This window comes from Chelonus insularis, unplaced genomic scaffold (genome assembly GCF_013357705.1).
Source record: "Chelonus insularis isolate UGA/USDA-ARS -01 unplaced genomic scaffold, ASM1335770v1 contig_88_pilon, whole genome shotgun sequence".
In the NCBI taxonomy this organism is placed as follows: Eukaryota; Metazoa; Arthropoda; class Insecta; order Hymenoptera; family Braconidae; genus Chelonus; species Chelonus insularis.
Window position 1 is genome coordinate 2161401 of NW_023276776.1, and position 19209 is coordinate 2180609.

General features: G+C 26.7%; 6 protein-coding genes across 7 annotated transcripts; 2 read left to right on the forward strand and 4 right to left on the reverse strand.

The window, feature by feature from the left end:
- Positions 1-1059, reverse strand: ppl (pumpless). Its single transcript, XM_035090981.1, has 3 exons — positions 744-1059; positions 529-672; positions 1-309 (listed from the first exon to the last, which is right to left on the reverse strand). Exons 1-3 carry the CDS (start codon positions 886-888, stop codon positions 80-82), a joined length of 519 nt encoding a protein of 172 aa, XP_034946872.1. The 5' UTR covers positions 889-1059; the 3' UTR covers positions 1-79.
- Positions 1060-1745: 686 nt separating this feature from the next.
- Positions 1746-4723, reverse strand: csul (protein arginine N-methyltransferase 5). 2 transcript variants are annotated; one of them, XM_035091555.1, is made up of 9 exons: positions 4404-4723; positions 4162-4255; positions 3965-4083; positions 3472-3878; positions 2974-3392; positions 2601-2899; positions 2328-2531; positions 2079-2260; positions 1746-1988 (listed from the first exon to the last, which is right to left on the reverse strand). In XM_035091555.1, exons 2-9 carry the CDS (start codon positions 4248-4250, stop codon positions 1836-1838), a joined length of 1872 nt encoding a protein of 623 aa, XP_034947446.1. In that variant the 5' UTR covers positions 4251-4255; positions 4404-4723; the 3' UTR covers positions 1746-1835. The 2 variants fall into 2 exon arrangements, with proteins under 2 accessions (XP_034947446.1, XP_034947447.1); XM_035091556.1 differs by having other exon boundaries at positions 4565-4719.
- A 728-nt stretch (positions 4724-5451) lies between these two features.
- LOC118071941 (protein zyg-11 homolog B-like) lies at positions 5452-9043 on the forward strand. Its single transcript, XM_035091442.1, has 8 exons — positions 5452-6166; positions 6236-6467; positions 6544-6738; positions 6824-7361; positions 7442-7830; positions 7916-8285; positions 8364-8703; positions 8774-9043. Exons 1-8 carry the CDS (start codon positions 6007-6009, stop codon positions 8929-8931), a joined length of 2382 nt encoding a protein of 793 aa, XP_034947333.1. The 5' UTR covers positions 5452-6006; the 3' UTR covers positions 8932-9043.
- Positions 9044-11142: 2099 nt separating this feature from the next.
- Pabp2 (poly(A) binding protein nuclear 1) lies at positions 11143-13011 on the reverse strand. Its single transcript, XM_035091528.1, has 7 exons — positions 12534-13011; positions 12140-12276; positions 11954-12068; positions 11802-11869; positions 11485-11726; positions 11311-11403; positions 11143-11218 (listed from the first exon to the last, which is right to left on the reverse strand). Exons 2-7 carry the CDS (start codon positions 12272-12274, stop codon positions 11185-11187), a joined length of 687 nt encoding a protein of 228 aa, XP_034947419.1. The 5' UTR covers positions 12275-12276; positions 12534-13011; the 3' UTR covers positions 11143-11184.
- A 309-nt stretch (positions 13012-13320) lies between these two features.
- LOC118071877 (uncharacterized) lies at positions 13321-17189 on the forward strand. Its single transcript, XM_035091338.1, has 3 exons — positions 13321-16561; positions 16648-16762; positions 16927-17189. The coding sequence occupies exons 1-3, from the start codon at positions 13478-13480 to the stop codon at positions 17106-17108; spliced, it is 3381 nt and encodes a 1126-aa protein (XP_034947229.1). The 5' UTR covers positions 13321-13477; the 3' UTR covers positions 17109-17189.
- A 191-nt stretch (positions 17190-17380) lies between these two features.
- On the reverse strand, positions 17381-19098 carry pasi2 (Protein). Its single transcript, XM_035091001.1, has 5 exons — positions 18985-19098; positions 18510-18714; positions 18288-18417; positions 17885-18216; positions 17381-17808 (listed from the first exon to the last, which is right to left on the reverse strand). Exons 2-5 carry the CDS (start codon positions 18705-18707, stop codon positions 17707-17709), a joined length of 762 nt encoding a protein of 253 aa, XP_034946892.1. The 5' UTR covers positions 18708-18714; positions 18985-19098; the 3' UTR covers positions 17381-17706.
- Positions 19099-19209: the final 111 nt, after the last annotated feature.

The window sequence follows — 19209 nt, forward strand, 5'->3', positions numbered from 1 at the left end:
GCATTATAATTACAAATTTCCATAAATTAAATATAATTAATTTCTAGTTAATTGTATAACAAGTAATTTTAATTGAAACTTAATGTGCATCTGTTTTTAAAAATTCTTCATAAGATTTTTCGTCCATCAACGTGTTAATTTCCGATACATTAGCCATTTCAACTTTAAATAACCATCCTTCTTTATAAGGAGATGTGTTGATTAATCCTGGTTTATTTTCAACTGTTTCATTTTTTGCAATTACTTTTCCAGATATTGGACTCATTATTTCTGAAACTGCTTTTACAGATTCTAAAGCTCCAACTTCCTCTGTACCATAATTTAAAAATAAAAAAAAAATAAATAAATTATTATTATCATTATATCCATATTTATATTTTAAATTTTTAAAAACTCAGTAATGAATATTCAATCAACAATTAATATTTTTTTAAATAATAATAATAATAATAATATAACTGGTAATAATAAGATAAAATTAATGATATAGAATTATAAATATAATAAATTTATTTTTCATTATATTACCGTTTTTCTTTACATCTAATCCAACCTGAGGTAATTGAACATAAACAACATCACCAAGTGCATCTTGAGCATAGTCTGATATTCCAACTGTAGCAACTTTATCATTAACTTCTATCCATTCATGACTATTCGTAAATCGTTTTTCTGTTAATCAAAAAGATTAAAATTATATTAAATATAATGATGTTAATAATAAACAATTATTCAAAGTTTACCCGCCGTAAGGATAGATGTCGTTTTTATTGTTCTTGAATATCCAAGCTCAGCTATCTTCAATTGCAAGCGTAGACGTTCTTTTACACAGACGTTTGTAATAGAACGTAAACCATTTTTGGAGACTTGAAATAGTAAATGAGCCATGACGTTTATTATTTTGATGTTTAATATATTCACTAAATATTTTTAATTCTATTATTGTTGATCGAATTTGATTTTTTATTTCAAGAATATTTTAAAATATCAAAATGAAGTTACTTGTATCGTCAATTAACACTCAACCGCGTGACTCAAGCGAATGACGAAAATATATCGAGTGCGATTCGAATGAACAACTGTGTATTTTAATTTTCCAATCTTTGCTTTTTTTTTTTTAATATTATTTACGACCTTTCTTATCAATTTCATAATCAATCTATATGGATATTATTTGAAATTTTTTTATGTAATATTGCTAAATAAAGTTATGAAATATATCTTATTGCTTATAGGACAAATGATAATTATGAATTTTAACTTTAGTTTGCTTCTCTTTTTCGATATATCAATGTTTTAGGAAATATGCATGAATAATAATTAACGACATTTATTCTAATCAATCAACAATATATCAAATAGGAACAATTTACCCAGGTCAATCTTTGGGCAATCACGTGAGGTCACTAAAGTTCATGGATGTTATATGACTTATACAGATAAGTAAAATTTTTTTAATACAATTTTTTTGTAAATACAATATATTTAATAAAAAAAAAGAATGAATTAAATTTTGTATATTATTTATGTACGTATGCATATACATATTTCAAAAAATACACTTGAAACTGGTAAGTAATTCTGATGTGATAGAACTTATGATAGTAAGTGTGTAGATTACTATCTTTTAAAGATTTAATAATCATCATCATTATACGAATCCTTTAAAGAAATGTTGAAATCTTAATATGTTAATTTCTTTATATTATCTTAAAACATATAGAATAAAAAAAAAACACAAATAATAATTGAAACTTTTACTTTTTATTCTTAAAAAACTTTAACGTAATAACTGGAATTATAAAAATAATTAAAATAAAAATACTTAGTACGGATTAAAGACCAATTGTGTAAGATCGACCATTTGGATTATGAATTCCTACATATGTTGGTTTATTAATACTCCATTCGTACCAAACATTTTTAGGGCTACAGTTTCGCCAAAAGTGTAATTCAATTACTTCACCTGCTTTCACTTGAATTGGTTCCTAAATTTGAATAAATTAATGATTATTAAATAGTGCTTTAAATAGTTGGTAAATTTAAATTAACAAATAAATAAATAGTTATAATTATACCCTTATTGGGAAAAATATTGGAAACCAACTGAGCATTCCTGGACTGTGAGTCGTTGGTACAATACTAAGGACGATATTATCAAATAAAATAACATCAAAGTATCCAACAAAGCCGTGCAAAACAGAATTGGCTTTCACTTGAAAATTCTTCTTTGCATATCGTGAATTATTTATCACAGGATCTAGCGAAGAAAACAATATTATTAACATATCTTTTAACTTATTGATAATATTTTCTAAAATATTTACCACGATTTGGATGTTTAAATGTAAAAAGTGGTTGTTCTTGAGCAATGTGATATTTATTATGTAAATAAACCACATAAGGAGTTTCGAAGTGAGCTAAAGGATGTTTATTTTTATCATCACAATGTTTAAGTTCGTTAAAAATTTTTGATGATTGTACTGGACCAATATATGATGTATATGCTTCGGGAATACTTATTCCATCATCTATAATTAAATTGATGTATAAAAATTTATAAATATTCATATTAAATAGTATTCATAAATTAAACCAACCATTTAAAAATTTTTGAGCACCGTCAAGACATTCAGGAGACAATTCATTATCTCCAAAAGATCCCAATAACTCTGAAACAAGTATATCTGCTTTCTCTGGTGCTTCCCATACTCTCATATCCGAAGAAACTATTGTTACTCGATCACCAAAAATATCATCCTTTAATGCATGTAATGTGATAATAGCATTGGGATTTTTTTCAATTGCATATACTTTAACAGCTACTTTGGCAATGTCAGCAGCGTTTAATGTCGCTCGAACTAAAGGACCTCTACCAGCTCCTACGACCATAATTACACTGAAATAAAATGTTTTGATTATAATATATTTAAGTTAAATTAATCCGATGATTAAATAAATTCAAGAATTTACAGGGGTTTTATTTCAATACTCGATCTTGATTTAAATAAAATAGCACGATGAATAGCTCGCTGATACTCTTTATATTTAACAGGATCTTTTTCGAATACTTCATAAGTGCCTGATTCTAAATTATCCATCAAAGGTTGTAAAGGAAATTGTAAATAATCTTCATATCCTTGTCCATAACGTTCGAGTGGTCCGCTAAGTTGACATCCTTTTTTCCATAAATGATCCAAGTAATTATAGTAAAATGATATACTTTGATATCGATTGGCTCCAGTTAATAGAAATTGAACACTTAATGAACAAAATTTTTGTATCAGATATTGATGTGCTCTTCCTAGAACTGGATATCCTTTTTTATTACTTATAAATAATGTTGTTGGTATTACTAAGCACTTGACTGGTTCACCAAGCCATCGGTTTATCTAAAAATAAATAAATTTATATAAATATATATTATTCTTCCGATATCATATAACTATTAATGTTGCAATATTCAATAACTTCTTCATCATCATCCGGAATATCGTGACTTATTATTAATGCAACTCCTAATTTCTTATGAAAATCACATATTGATCTAAATCCGTTCCACCATTCCCATGGACTTTCAAAAGTCGTTTCTTGATCTGTACGAAATGACATAGCTTGTTTCAGAGGATTTTCCAATGGTACTTGGAGCCAAATTTGTACATTTGATGCAGATATCATTTTATCATTTATAATTCTCGCAAGATTCATATTTTTTTCAATCCCTCCATTTAGTTTAAATGTAATTGCTGGAACACCGAGATGTGAAGCTAATGATAATTCTTGATTTATTATTGCCTCATGATTTTCACGAACATGAGGGATCATTGAATCGACATTCAGATATGGTGATAATCTTGCCACTATTAAAGTGTTCCAATCTAAAGAGTTTAACATAATTATTAATGCATTTCTGTCATATAGTTTTTATTCATTTAAATAATTCCATAAATTAATGAAACGATACCTGATGAATGAAGAATCATATCTGCTCTAGTAAAAGGACCCGGCCTTTGTTTAGCTTTTCCTGAGATAAATTCTCTCTTAAAATTCGGATGAACTAACGGAATACATACGAATTCATAGCTAGAAGACAATGATATTTTAATAAATGCATATAGAATTTATTTATTAAACAAAATTAAATAATTATAAAATAATTACTGAGCTTCTTGAGCTGTTGTTAAACAACTACTTAAATCTGGAGCGGATGCGAAGTTGAGGCCACATGAAGCTGGTCTAGTTGAAGCCATTTTTTCTGTAATTATTGTCAATTATTTGTTAACATATTTATTTCGCTTAATTATACATAAATTAGATTTTTTAATAAACGTGTATAAAATATCAAATACGTCGATTAACCTAGCTATGAGTACATGTTGTTATACGATATAATATGGAAATACCTTGATTTAACCTAACAATTGTATTTTTTAAAATAATACTTTTCGTAAATAAAATTTTTTAATTTTATAGAATGTTTGTTATTCAACATTAAACATCAATTATTTTATGTACACTTTTGTATAATGTGATTTTTTAGCGCACAAAGCGACCTAATGCGCACCATCAAGTAATATTGAAGAATTACTGTTGTCAAACAGGTTAGGAATGTTGGGTTTCTACTCTTGCAAATTTCTTGTAAACAATGCATTTCCACCATAAAATAAATAAATATGAGGTATGAAATTATTTGTTTTGCAGTTTCAGGTATTTTTTATTCATTAATCATCTGCCTGCTTATAAATTCGTTGAAAATGGAAAAAAATGATTCTTTATTATCCTCATTAATTGGCTATAGTCAAAGAAGATGCGTGGTTGTAGAAAATATTTGCAAATTTGCAATAATCAATCTTTGTAGATGGCAGCAGCATAAGTACAGTACTGGACATAAATGCTGTGTGATTTTCTATAAGATAGTATAGGGAAATTGCATGTATAACCTTCAAAAAATTGAACAGCATTTATGTCCGGTACTGTAGTAACATCATTCTACAGTATATTCAGTTATTTAAACTGATAAAAAAAATAATGAAACAGGGATTTTAAAAAAAAATATAATATTATATTTCAACACAAAATTTCTAACTTACATATTTTTATTTCCAATAAAAACGTATTTTTAACTATTATATTTCTTTCAAATATAAATTTAATAAAATTTTGGAAATAATCAAACAAGAATTATCTATAATCTATGAAAAATATATTTTTCAGAGTATTTTCCATGGGTCAGTACTGATTTTATTTCAAACACATTTATCAGTAATAATAAAGGCTTAAATTTTAAATAAGTTGTTTAATATCACTTTAAACATAATCATAATATATTTTATTTAATGTTTTTTAATTTAAATAAAAGTTTAAATAGACATGAAAAATGGCAATAAGTATAGTTTAGTACAGTCAATGTATTATACATATATTCATTATGTATTAAGAAAAATTTGCATTAATGTATTTATGTACATTGCCCACATTGGTTGTATCTGTCTAGTATAACAGTTATTCATGTATATACAGATACAAGTGATCTTACACTCATACGGCCATATATACGTATGAATTATACAAGAATTTCCACAAAAAGTTCAAGACTAAATTACTTTTCATCTAATCCTCTCAATATAGTGTTTTTTTTAAACTATTGAATATCATCACCAATAGATTTTCCTAATCAGTTTTTACAGTTGTTTTATAATATTTAATAGCTATAAGTTTTTTTTCTTAATTAATGTTTTTTTGGAGCTAATATTATTATCCCATTATCATTAATAACATTATCATCATAAATTTTTATTACAGCTTTATTTTTTTTTTTATCATACTGAAAAAGTGCAATTACATATATAAATGAAAAAACTATACTTACTATAGTTATTACCTACATAAATACGTTTGATAATGATGGGAGAAAAATTAGTTTGTTAAACCACATTAATTGAAACAGTTTATTGTATTGTACATAAATAGAATTTGTTATTTTGTAAATGAACGTAAATGTAAAAAATGTTTGAATCACCGAGAAGTTTACAAGAAGTGTGTGTAAACTTTATTTGTGATAATGTACTTGCCATTTGCGAAGTACAACCAAGTGATCCTGTGAATACAACTTTCACACAAAATTTACCAATTTCAAACAAAAGTGACAATGACCATACTACACAAGGTATGCTTTTAATAAAAATACTTCTTTTTTTATTCATTAATAATAAAACCTAATCATGCATTATTTCAGATAAAGAATGTATAAAATTAGCTAACGATGAAAATAATTCAATATCTTCTACATCAGATGCTTTATCAATAAACAATATTAATTTTGGATCCACTACAAGGTTGAATTTTAAAGATCCTGATATTTTTTTACCAGCACAAATTTCAGAACAATTATTAACAAGCCTTTGTGAAAAAAAAGCTTTGTCTGATTTAACTATTACACTTTTTGATTCCAGAACAACTCGTCTTCGGTAATTTTTATTGACTATAAATCAATGAGCTTTGTTAGCTTATTATCTACTAATATTTAATGAATTAACATTACAGGCATGTTAGACTGAAGGATGCTTCTAATCTTTCAGTAAAAGGATTAAAAATTTTAGAACAACATAAAATTGTTGATTTAGAGGTAAATGGTTTAAAAGTAACTATCAATGATTTAATAGGGTGTCTTGGAGAATGGAGTTTACAAAATCTTCGTTCACTGAGTGTTGCTCGAGGAAGTTTTATAGATTGTTCAAGGTAATTTTAAACAGTTTTTTTTTTTTTTTTATATAAAACAACCAAAATACGTTTTTCTAATAATATTTATATTTTGTTTTAACAGAGTATGTGTATTTTTGGCATTAAGTAAACTACGTGCTCTGCATACATTAAACGTTTCTGGAACGGAATTTAATAAGCATGGATTAGAAATAGTTGTTGAAGATTTACCGTTATTAGAAAGCCTTGATATTTCATGTACTAGAGTTGATGATATAACACCATTAAAAAAATGTAAAGATCGTTTGAAAAGTTTGGCAATGTATAATCTTAAAATTAGTGGTTTCAGTAATTTGAAATCAGTGCTTTTGGAGCTAAATGAACTTCGGAATCTTGATATCTCTGACGAGAAGGATTCTTATTCATTTGAAATGTTTGCTCCTGCTAGATCTAAAATAACTGATCTCTTACGAGCAACAGATTGTATGCCATTATTATCAAGTCTAGATATTTCTGGAAAAGATGAAATAGATGTTAAAGATTTAAAAGAATTTATCAAGAGTCATAAACATTTGGAGTTTTTAGGACTTGTACATTCGGATGCTTGTTATGATGATAGTCTCATAAATCCAGCTAATAAGGATTATAGATCAAAATTAACGGTAAAATTTATTCTTCATTTGTTAAGATATTGTTAAAGAATAATTCATAATACAAAGTTTTTTATTTTTTTTAATAAAAGGTAAGTGGAATGGCTACTGAAGCTCAAATTTTAGAAGCTTTGAGAAGATACTCTCAGCGACCGATATACGTTCAAAAATGTTTATATAACTTATTTCGATTAACACCACATTTCAACGAAGCACGTGTTGATGTAATAAAACTTGTTATACCTGGTATGAGAGCTCATCCTGAAGAATTTCGCGTTCAAATGGCTGCGACAGCTTGTTTGTATAATTTAACGAAAGGTGAATTAGCATCGAAAATACATCCATTTATTTTAAAACAAATTGTTGACCTAACACTTACGGCTATGGAGTCATATCCGAATCATTATCAGTTGCAAAAAAATACTCTACTAACTTTATGTAGTGATCGGATTTTACAAGATGTTGCTTTTGATAAATACAGGTAAATTTTTTTATCTACATTAATATAATATTTTTTATGACTTAATTTATATTAAAATTATAAACCAATTTGATATGTTTTTTAGATGTGCAAAACTAGTAATGAACTGTCTTTCTGCATTCGATGATGCATCAATGAATCGAATGTCGGTAGCTATTTGTTCAATTTTAGCTGCTAAAATTTCCACAGTAGAGACTTCAATGCTTGGTTCTAAACCACAATATATGTCAAAGCTTCTGTCAATGGTTAGATCAAAAATTCAAATGAAAACTGTAGATATTACTATGAGATTTACATTAAGTGCATTATGGAATTTGACGGATGAAAGTGCGACAACTTGTAGAGTTTTCCTTGAAGAAGGTGGAATGGAATTATTTTTAGAAGTCCTTGAAAGTTTTCAAGGGGAATCTAGTGTGGAGACAAAAGTTCTTGGATTGCTTAATAACATTGCAGAAGTAAATCTTTTCAATCCTATAATATAAATATCTAATTAATAAATCTAATCATTCTAAAAAAAAATGTAAATATTTCAGGTTAATCAATTAAGACAGCGATTGATGCAACCTCGGTTTCTAACGATGCTCTCTATGCTTTTGAATTCCGAGCACATTGATGTTTCATATTTTGCAGCAGGAATTGCAGCTCATCTATTGAGTGATGGTCCACATATTTGGGTCGATTGGGAATTTCAACCAACAAAACAACAATTATTGGATCAATTAGCTAAAGCTGTTACTAGTTGGCAAACACCGCAAGGTGAAATGGTAGCTTATAGAAGCTTTCAACCATTTTTCTCTCTATTAAAAAGTACTGAGGCATATGCAGTTCAATTATGGGCCGTTTGGGCAATCCATCATGTTTGTACGAAAAATCGTAAGTCTTATTTTACTTATTAAGTTCTTTAGTTTAGCTAATACTAACAAATATTTTATTATTTTATTAGCTAAACGATATTGTGGTATGTTAGTAAAAGAAGGAGGAGTTGAAATTTTGAAGAAGTTGGAAGAAAACCATAGAATGAATACTTTCAATACTACTCAAACTAATGTTCAGATACTATGCTGCTCAATTCTAAATACTCTTGCACTTCATCCATGTTGACATGCTACAATTTTTTAGAAAAAATATAGCACGCTAGTCAATATATATATATATATTATATATATATATACATATATTAAAATAAATATATATGCATGTATATATGATAATCTGTTTGAACTTTAAAAAATAATAAAGTTGATTTTGTTAAGTAGTCATTATCATTATCATTATATAGAAAAAAATTAATAATTAAAAATTACTAGCTATATTAAATGTTAAAGTTATCAAAATACATATATGTTAAATTTAGTGATAGTATATTATTTGATGATACATAAAATGAAAGAATGAATAAAATTAAGTATATTAATAAATCAAGTTTGTCAAAAGGATTTTTATTTGCATTGTATCAATTTTTTTACAGTCACAATTAACAGCCGTGTTATTAAATTATTTTTTTTTCTTTTTCGATCCATATTTGCAATTTTTTTTTTTAATTTTTTAGTATCTATCTTATATTTTATTCATAATGTTTCTTATTGTGCATACTCAATCACTGAATTGATGTTGATGTTGTACTGCACCTGGAAAACACTTAGCGATATACAATAATATGGATAAATAGATGATCCATGCGTCGACAATTTGATGATCGTAAGGAAATTCCAAACTTGATTCCATAATGAATATGTACAAATATTTCCTACACGACTGTTATAAATTCAAGATTAATGATATTGTATATTTGATAAATGAAAGTTGTTAAATATTAATTAAATGAATATTAAATATTCTCCATACTAATAGCAACTTTCACTTACGTTTTAAATTATAAAATTGTGACTAAAAATATAATTACACAATATTCGATTAACAAAATTGTAGTTCAATTAATTTTTTTAATACATTTGTTATTGAATAGTAAATCAGTTTTACAAATAATTAGAATTTTATTTTCTCAAAATTGAGATCTTCATAATTATTGATGATTTATTACCAACATAAATTGAAAACAAATAATAAACAAAAAAAAAAATAATAATTTTTGCCAATAATTGATATGAAAAAGTTATTCATAGTATAACAATAATTAATTAAAAAACCTAAACAAATAGTTTTGTAGAAACATAAATGTATCTTTATTAATTGAACTACTTTAACGGAAAAAAAATTTGTTTCTTTTTTTTTTATACAATTTCACGTTCTATTTTTTTCTATTTCATTATTTTTAAAAATTTTTTTTTTATATTTTTTTTTCTTTTTTTTTTTTTTTCAATTTAAAATCATGGATATGAATATTTGTGCCCATCTTTGTCCAATCTTTTTTTCTTTTGACATGACGTTTTTCTTTTCTTTCTCTTTTTTCCCCATCGTATGTGTTTTTTTTTTTCTGTGGACATATCATAAGAATCGTCGTAAATTTTTTGATCGCGATTTCGGACGTAAACTATTTAAAATATGTATGAGACAATGTAGAGTTAAAGCAAAATACTTCGATAATAATTAATTATAACAAAACATTATAATTAGTCATGTTTAAAAAATAATTACTAGACTTTTTGAAAAAAAGAGTATTAATATTCTCTGACAATGATAAAAGCAATTGTAAAATTCTACGTACTGAACTACATAAAACTGATTGAGAATATTCGAATTAATTATTATGCTTTAACCTTACATTAACATTAACTATAGCATTATGCTAAAACAAATTTTAATATGCTGTCAATGAAACAACTGTTGATTACTCCAGTTTGAGTTCCTTCAAGTAGAAGAACACACCTAGTGTTGTTTCTGAAAATATCTTAATACGAGTGCTTTCGCACAACTTATCAGGGAAATCCTTTATGTAAAAATTTTGTTTCAATTTTTAAAATTCAAAAGATTACATAAAAGTTCCTTTTATGCCAACAATGAAATTTAAAAAAAAATCTAACAATAAATACTCAGAAATTTCTAGTTAAATAGGATACTTATATTTAATATTATATATATTTATATTATAAATTGTTAATCATACAATAGTAACTTTGTTCTACTGCTTGTCTCAATTTATTTCTTTATTGGCATAAAAATATGGCACAAAATGATCTACAATTAAAATTCTAAGCATCTAATGTTTTTAATCGTATAAAAAAACTTAGAAATTTATAACAATAATTAATAAAAATAATTGATACGTTTATGTGAATTACCTTATCTCCGTTATTTAACAAAATATTTATACGATTAAAAAAATTTGAATAACTTTAATTTATTTGTACATACCTTAAATATATTTTGCCACGATTCTTACATTGTAGCTCAGAGTCAGTAGGGCATGTAGTAGCCGCGTCTGTAGCTTCTAAAAATTAATGAGTATATTATATATTTAATTTGTCATGTATAATCCATAATTCACTTTGAATTTTTCAACTTTTTAATAAAGTATTATACCTTGGTCTCCTCATTGGCCTATAACCAAAGTAAGCACTACCACGACTAATTCCTCGTGCGATGCCTCTGTAACCACGTGCACCTCTAGGACTTCTATAACAATATTAAATAGTATTTTAAACTGAGTGACAACGTTTATTACATTAATGATGTTTATTATAATAACAATCTCACCTATTCGTAATTGACATTCCTGGACGATTAGTTCTTTTTGGCATAACTTTTATTTGCCGGCCTTTAAACATTGATTCATCCATTGCCATGGCGGTTTGCACAGAATCACGTTCGGCAAATTCTATGTACGCAAATCCTTTAGGATGACCATCAAATTTGTTGCATAATATTGTTACTCTATTGACACTACCACAGCCATGAAAATGTTGTTCTAACTCTTCTGCAGTAGCTCCATAATCTACCTATAAGAGAATAAAAAAAAATTAAAGTCAATAATTGTTCATGTACAATCAGCATTCCAATTGTTGACTTCTTACATTTCCAACATAGATTGATCTGTTGTCCACTTCCATTTTATCTTCGATTGACATATTCAAAGGACTAGCTATAAAGTAATTTTTATAATATCATTTAATGTTCGATTTAATTAAATAAATATTTAATAGTGTACATGTTTAATAATACTTACTAATACCAGGGGGACTGCCCATATTCATTTGTTTATCTACTTCAGATTGTAGTTGTTTTAATTTTTCTGCTTCTTCTTCCATTTCTCTTACTCGAGCTTTGATAGCTTCAAGCTCCTAAATTGTGTTACGTTGATAAATATTTTGAAATTAAAACTTGCTAGTGGTATATCAGTTTAATAACTTACGGGATCATCAATATTAGACTCATTGAATTCTCGTTTTATATCATCTGACTGCATAATTGAATCACCATCCTGACCATTCTCAAGTCCATCAAGACCATCGATTTGGTCAGTAGCTAAGATATCTGATTCTGACATATCTGAAATAGATATATATCTTATAAATATTAAAGCAGTAAGCACAATATTATTATTAATCATAGAAATAATACTTATGATTATTGTTAAGTACTACCGGCGTATTTTATTTACTCTGTATATACGAATAATATTTTAGAGGTATATGAATGAAAAAAATTCAGATATTGATTAAATGAGTTACAAATATAATAATGAAACAGAAGTTATTCTATGATCAAAATATTTGTATGGTTTAAATAAAATCAGCAGTACTTACTGAAGTGATTAAATGATGACTAAGTGAGATTTATATGAATGCTTTATTCGATAAGAAACAATGCAAATATTTTACGAACAATTTTCCGTAAAATACTGTTTTCAAATAAAGAATCAAGAAATAATAGAAAAAAATAATGTATGAGGACTTTATTACTGATATTCGATTGTAGAAAATCAGTATGAAAATACAGCAAATTGTTGAAAACAATTGAATGTTTTAAAGTTAAAAAATATTAAATTGAATATCTTGTAAGTCAATACTTAATCTGCCATCAAATTCTCTAATAATTTTGATATCTCTTCTTTAACAAATATTTGCAATTTACGCGAATTTTATAATAAGAAGATAGTTTATACACGAAGAATGGTCCATACACGCTATCTCCAATATATTCACACTCGGCAACATCAATTATTTATTGAAATTAATCGAAAGCTTTGAGAGTATATGGAAACCGCACTAATGACGCGTCACCGGCAACTTAACCGACACAAACTATACATAACCTATATAGTCCGGTAGTTCAACATGTAAACGCAGCCCATTCATTTGAATCCTATTTATTATATGTTAAATAAATATCTAAGAAATAAATAACAATTGTAATAAATAAAACTTTTGTTATTGTAAAAAGAACAAAATTAATATAATCAAGCTGTGTTTAATTTTTTTCATCCTTTCTACCAATCAAACTATAGAGTTCAACAAGGTAGTTTTCATAACATCTTTTATTGTTTTTGTAAACTGATGCCATTGGTGGGAATTGGTGGTGGTGGGAGATAAACATTATGTAGTGGGGTTTAACAATGTTTATATCAGTTTATTGACATGACACTGGACAGTTTTTGTTTTGCTTGAACATAATTAACTAACAATCAATAACTTGTTCTCTATAGCACCATTAATTAATATTTGTAATTGTTCAACAATTTCTAATAATAATGGTACGTATCATTCCAGTGCATAATTTTTTATCACAGAATGTGGGTCAAATCGAAGAACCAACCGCTTCTTGTACAGCAAATATTTTGGATCAAGATATGTTGTTGTTGGCACTCCCAAGTCATTGCGTCAAAGTATATGGGCTAGCCATGAAACAATATAAATTATTGACTATTTTCCCTACAGTAGACCTTGTTCATCAACTTTTACATTCAGATAAAGGTAATTACGTTGCAACATTAGAGTCAAAAACATCAAGAGATGGGCTAACTATCAACAATTTTGTACGTGTCTACGTTAATTGGGAAATGGCAGGAAATCAAAATCAAGCAATGAGAGCACGAATAGCGGGACGTGTTACTCCAAGTTTGAATCGATCTCTGAAAAGTTTGGAAATGATAGAATTACCTTTAAATGGTCAACCAACTAAAATTGCTTGCTGTCAAACCACTGGGAATCTATTAGTAGTTTTAGGAAATGAAGCAGTTATTCACGAATTAAAAATTGAAACTCAACAAACATCAAAGCATACATTTCTAGATTTTGAATCTAGACCTTGGTCTATAAAATTCAGTTTTGTACCAGATCAGCTAGAATTTGCTGAGGAATTTATTTCTATTATGAATCGTACACATTTTATGCTTTTCAGATTAACCAATCGATTTCATGAAGATATTAACGCAATTAGTAATGATAATACGAATATTTCAAGTAGTAGAAAAAATTCAATTCAGAATACGATGAAGATTGATTCAAGAAAAAATAGCTTCTCAAGTCATATTAATACAGAAAGTAAATTAAACGAAAAAAAACTATTGACAGGTTTAGATTTCACGAAACCCTTAAGCAACGAATTTTCATACATCGACTGGGATCAGTTGATTTTTAATGAACTTGAAGAAATTCAACGATTAAAGTCTCAACATCTTATTAATTCTGAAATGAATAATTTGAATATACATTTAAATTCAATTAAATCTGATAAAGCAGAAGGCTGTCGCACTTTTCATTCTCCTATTTTACATGCGCCTGAAATAAATGCAACAATTACAACGAGATCAAACGAAGATAGTTGGTTAGAAAATTATATAATTCAACATTTAATGAGAATAAAAATTGATGTACCCTTTGAATCAATCAATGATCAAGATGGTAACAAAGAATATTTCACTTGTTCTCTACTTAAACCATCATATAAACGTCAGAAATTATCAATAGCTAATTTTAAAAAATCACTTTTACGATCTACAAAATATAATATTTTTAATGGAATTACTTGTCTCATTTGTACTTCTCAGGAAGGATATTTAGTGAATTTTTCATCATCTAATATAAAAGAATTATCATTTAACATTGAAAATTCTAAGATTTACTCATTTACAGCACCTGTAAGTCATGCTGCCTTGGAAAATACAGCTTTACATGTTTTAACTGAAGCAGGTTTAGAGTCATACACTCTACGAATACCACAATTTTTTTCCGACCAATCTTTATTAAATTGTGAACATGATTTAAACAATATGCCAGTCTCATTGATTGGTCTTCGACCATTTTTAGGTGTTAAAAAATTACTTCAAGCTTCAAAATGCCTTGTGTTGCTTGCTAGTGACGAAGATATGTGGACTTTTTATTCTTTATATTTACCAAATGTTGAAGATGTTTATCAAGATATTTTAAATGCTGCTAATAATCATAAAAACAGTCCTAGTACTTATAAACATTTACTTGGAGAAGCAAATATTGTATTGAAATTAGCTAAAGATTCAATTTACTATTCATCTGATGCAGCTTTTTGTAGCAATATTAACGATATGTCTAAATGTCATTTAGATAATTTATACAAACAATCTTGCGCACTTTTAGCTGATTTTTATATTTCTTCTGAATCTCCTTTAGATTGGAGTTTAAGCACTTACTACTACAATCTAGCAGGCTTAAAAACATACGATGTTTTAGCACGTAAAAATCTTCATAAAGCACAAGGAATAATTATTTTTTTGTCAGAAAGTCTTTTAAATCTTCAATCAGGACCAGAAGCGGATGCTTTATTTCAAGAACACAATATTGTTGAAATTCTTTTGACTGCTGAAAAGAATGATTTGTTAAAATTAATTTTAGCAAGTCCAGTTCTTCGTGAATATGCTACAGATAAATTAATTCATGTACTATCTACTTGGGAATCTGATGATTTAACTTGTCTTGCTAGAGTTCTTCTTTTTCTACAAGCAGATAAACAACAACAAGCTGAAAAGGCTTTAGAACCAATCAAAGATTACTTTATTATAAAGAAAACTATTGCTAATTGGTCTTGGCTTTTTGACGTAGTCAATGCTAAAAATAGTCATGCTTTGCCGACATTTTCTGATTTTTCTAGCATCTTAATGAAATTGAAGATTAAAGTATTTGCAATTGTCCTAGCACAAATAGTTTACAAACAAGCTGTTACTCTAGATCAAATGATTCAAATTTTTTTAGCTTATTTACCGTCAAGAGTTGGAAGAGATGGAAGAGTTGCTGCTGCAGCTTTACAATTATTTTTAGAAACATATCTTCAAATTTATTATAATAATAAATCAAATGACAATAGCGTTAATTGTGCAAAGATTAGTAAGAATAATGAAAATAATGATGATATGGCTATCAATGAAGGATTTAAGATATTAGTACGATCTTATCTTGCTAAACTCACACAAAAAAATAATAAAAAGACTGATATTATTGATAAAATGGATGAAAATGATAATCAAAAAATATTATTTGGAAATTTAAGACCTTATTTCCTTGATCATCCATTTTTCTATTTAAAAGATGAAACAAAGAAGCTTTGTAAAGAATCAGAACAAAAGATAGATCAAGAAAATGAAGGGGTTGCTAATAATATTCGATTGGAAATAAAAAAATTGCAAGCATTATTAGTTAGTGGTCAACTTCCACCTGAATGTTATGAAGAAGTTGAACGTTTTCTTGACACTCAACAAATTGAAGGTAGTTTATCTTTTAGAATTTTATGCACTCGAGATACAAATAAAGAAATGCAAATTTTGGCTGATGAATGTCCAAAAATTTTATTAGAATTTGCCAAAGTGAGTATCAATTCAACACAAAGAAAATTTTATATATTTCATATCTGTAATTTTTATTTTAATCATTCTTTATTATCATTATTTAGGATAAATATACCAAAGCATCAGAATGGAAATATTTTATGCAATTTTTGTTACAAAAAATGGTTAAAAATCAAAATAATCAACAAATTCATGCAATTTACGACGAATTAATAAAAGGTAAAATATTTGTTTCTTATAAAATTAATCAACTAAATAAATGTTCAATAAATAATTAATACTTATAAATAAGTATTTTAAAAATTGCTTTTTTTTACAATATAAATTAATTTAGGAATTTATAAATAAATATGATATCTTTAATGAATGATTGTTTATAACAGATACTGCAATTTACATTGCACAAGGTACATCGATGCGGGGATTGCAACGTATTTTACCTGATGACAGTTTGCCAGCTTTACAACAATATATTGATATTAGTAATCAAGTAATCCATGCAGATTACATCAAAACAATGATTATTGGTACTGGTAAACACCTTCTTTGTAATATTAATTTTTAATCTGAGCTGTGATTTAATAAATAAATGGATATTCTATATATTATTTATTAAGTTCAAAACTTATCAAATAATACATCAATTTTAAAAGATACATAATTTATTGAAAAGTAAGTTAAATCATTGAATGAATTTTAATGTAAACTTTAATCATGTAAATTAAAAAAAAGAATATATTTCATTGTTGTCAGTCAATTATATTTAAAAATGTTTTTCTTTTTTAAAAAAAATACCTCCTAATGTACGTATATTTATATATTTATTTATATATTGTTACTAAATATATCAACATTAAAAAATTAAAAAATATGGACGGATTGTTACAGACTTAGTCTTAAAGTTAAATACAAATTACATATTACTAATATGTATATGTCTAAGATTAAAATTTTTTTCTTTTCATGTTTCTTTTTATATCAAAATGATAATTTAATTTCATTTTTTTGTTGTATGTAAATGAAATTTTTTTCTAATAAATAAACACTTTCTTTTATTTCTTTTTATAAAAAAGAAACGGACGAAGAAACATTATGTAGTTTCTTTTTGCCATTCGTTTTTTCAGGTGCTGAATATTTAATATTCCTCTCTTGAGATAATTCATTTAATTGGCAGGCATTGTAGACACTGTGCTATGGGGAGTTGTAGGCCGAGAACCAGCAATCGAATGGGTAGTCGATGCATTTAATGATTGCATTGTTCCAATCTGCAATAAAAAATATATTTTTAAATCAATTCCAACAAGATTATGATAAAAATAATCATTATTTTATTTTACTTACTCTTAAGTGTGCTAAATCTTCTAGTCGTGTTAAATCACACAATTCAATGTATAAAGAATATACGACTAACCATCCGTAAACTGAGAAGCATAAGAATATTAACCACAGCAGACACATCATGATATTGTATGAGAATATCAGATCATTCACGATACTGAAAAATAGAAATGCGAGAAATCGAAATAATGTAAAGCCTGCAAAGCAGATAAGCCATGGAATCATTTTCTTCTCGTATTCTTTTCTTAATGCATTGATCAACATTACTGAGGTTACTAGAACTGCTATTCCACCCAGAAATGAAAATATTGCTGCGACAATAAGCGCGTTTCTTACTAACAGACAAATATTTTTGTCATTAAATGATAATTAATTCAAATTTAATAAATACAAAAAAATAACTTACTATGTTTATTTCCTATGTAAACAAATTCATACGATATGATATAATAACCGTAATGTGTGGTACCTGGTGCAGCTTCTTCAAGACAATAAATATCAAAGACTGCAGTACTTATTGTGAAAATAGCTAAAAGCTGTAACATTTTTAATAAGAGCATATCTATAGTAACTTTGTAAACAATTAAACAATCTTATGTATTTAATAATAAAATTTGCAAATTCTTACCAAAGAAAAAACGGCAGCCAACATAGCAGTCCTTTGAGTATTTAAGAAGAAAGGATTCGTTAAAATAGGTTTTTGATACCAAGGTATTTTGACGCTTTTTACCGATCTTGATGATCGTAAATTTGCACTACTCCTAGTTGTTACATGAGAGTATATTGAAGGTGTCCCCATACTTGGAGATTTTTTTCCGTAATTCATTGTTTACCTAAACAATAAATTTTCTATTATTATTACTTAATTGGTACAGAAAAATTTTGATAGGATATTATATAGATAATATGACTAATAAAAATGAAATAATTCTTGATATCTGTCACACCCAAAAACTAGATGTAATCATGCACAATAGTTTTTATTTGTTACAACATAAATATTCACTTTAACTAACACAGTTGCACAACAATATAAAAATTAAAAAAACTCCAAAAGTTATTTAGTGTTTGAAGGTATTATAAAAAACAAAAAAATAACTTACAATTTTTTTTCTTACTATGATGATTAATTATTTTGATTAATTTTTCAATCTAATTATTACTAACGTAGACACACCTAAACATAAAATAGCCATTAACTTATTAACGCATTGAGAAATGAAAATAACACCTGTTGTGTTTCGATGTATACTCTCTGCGATTGCTAACCTAATTAAAGATGGCAGCACGTTCGATGAATACCAGGAATTATAGCGAGGACCTTTTTT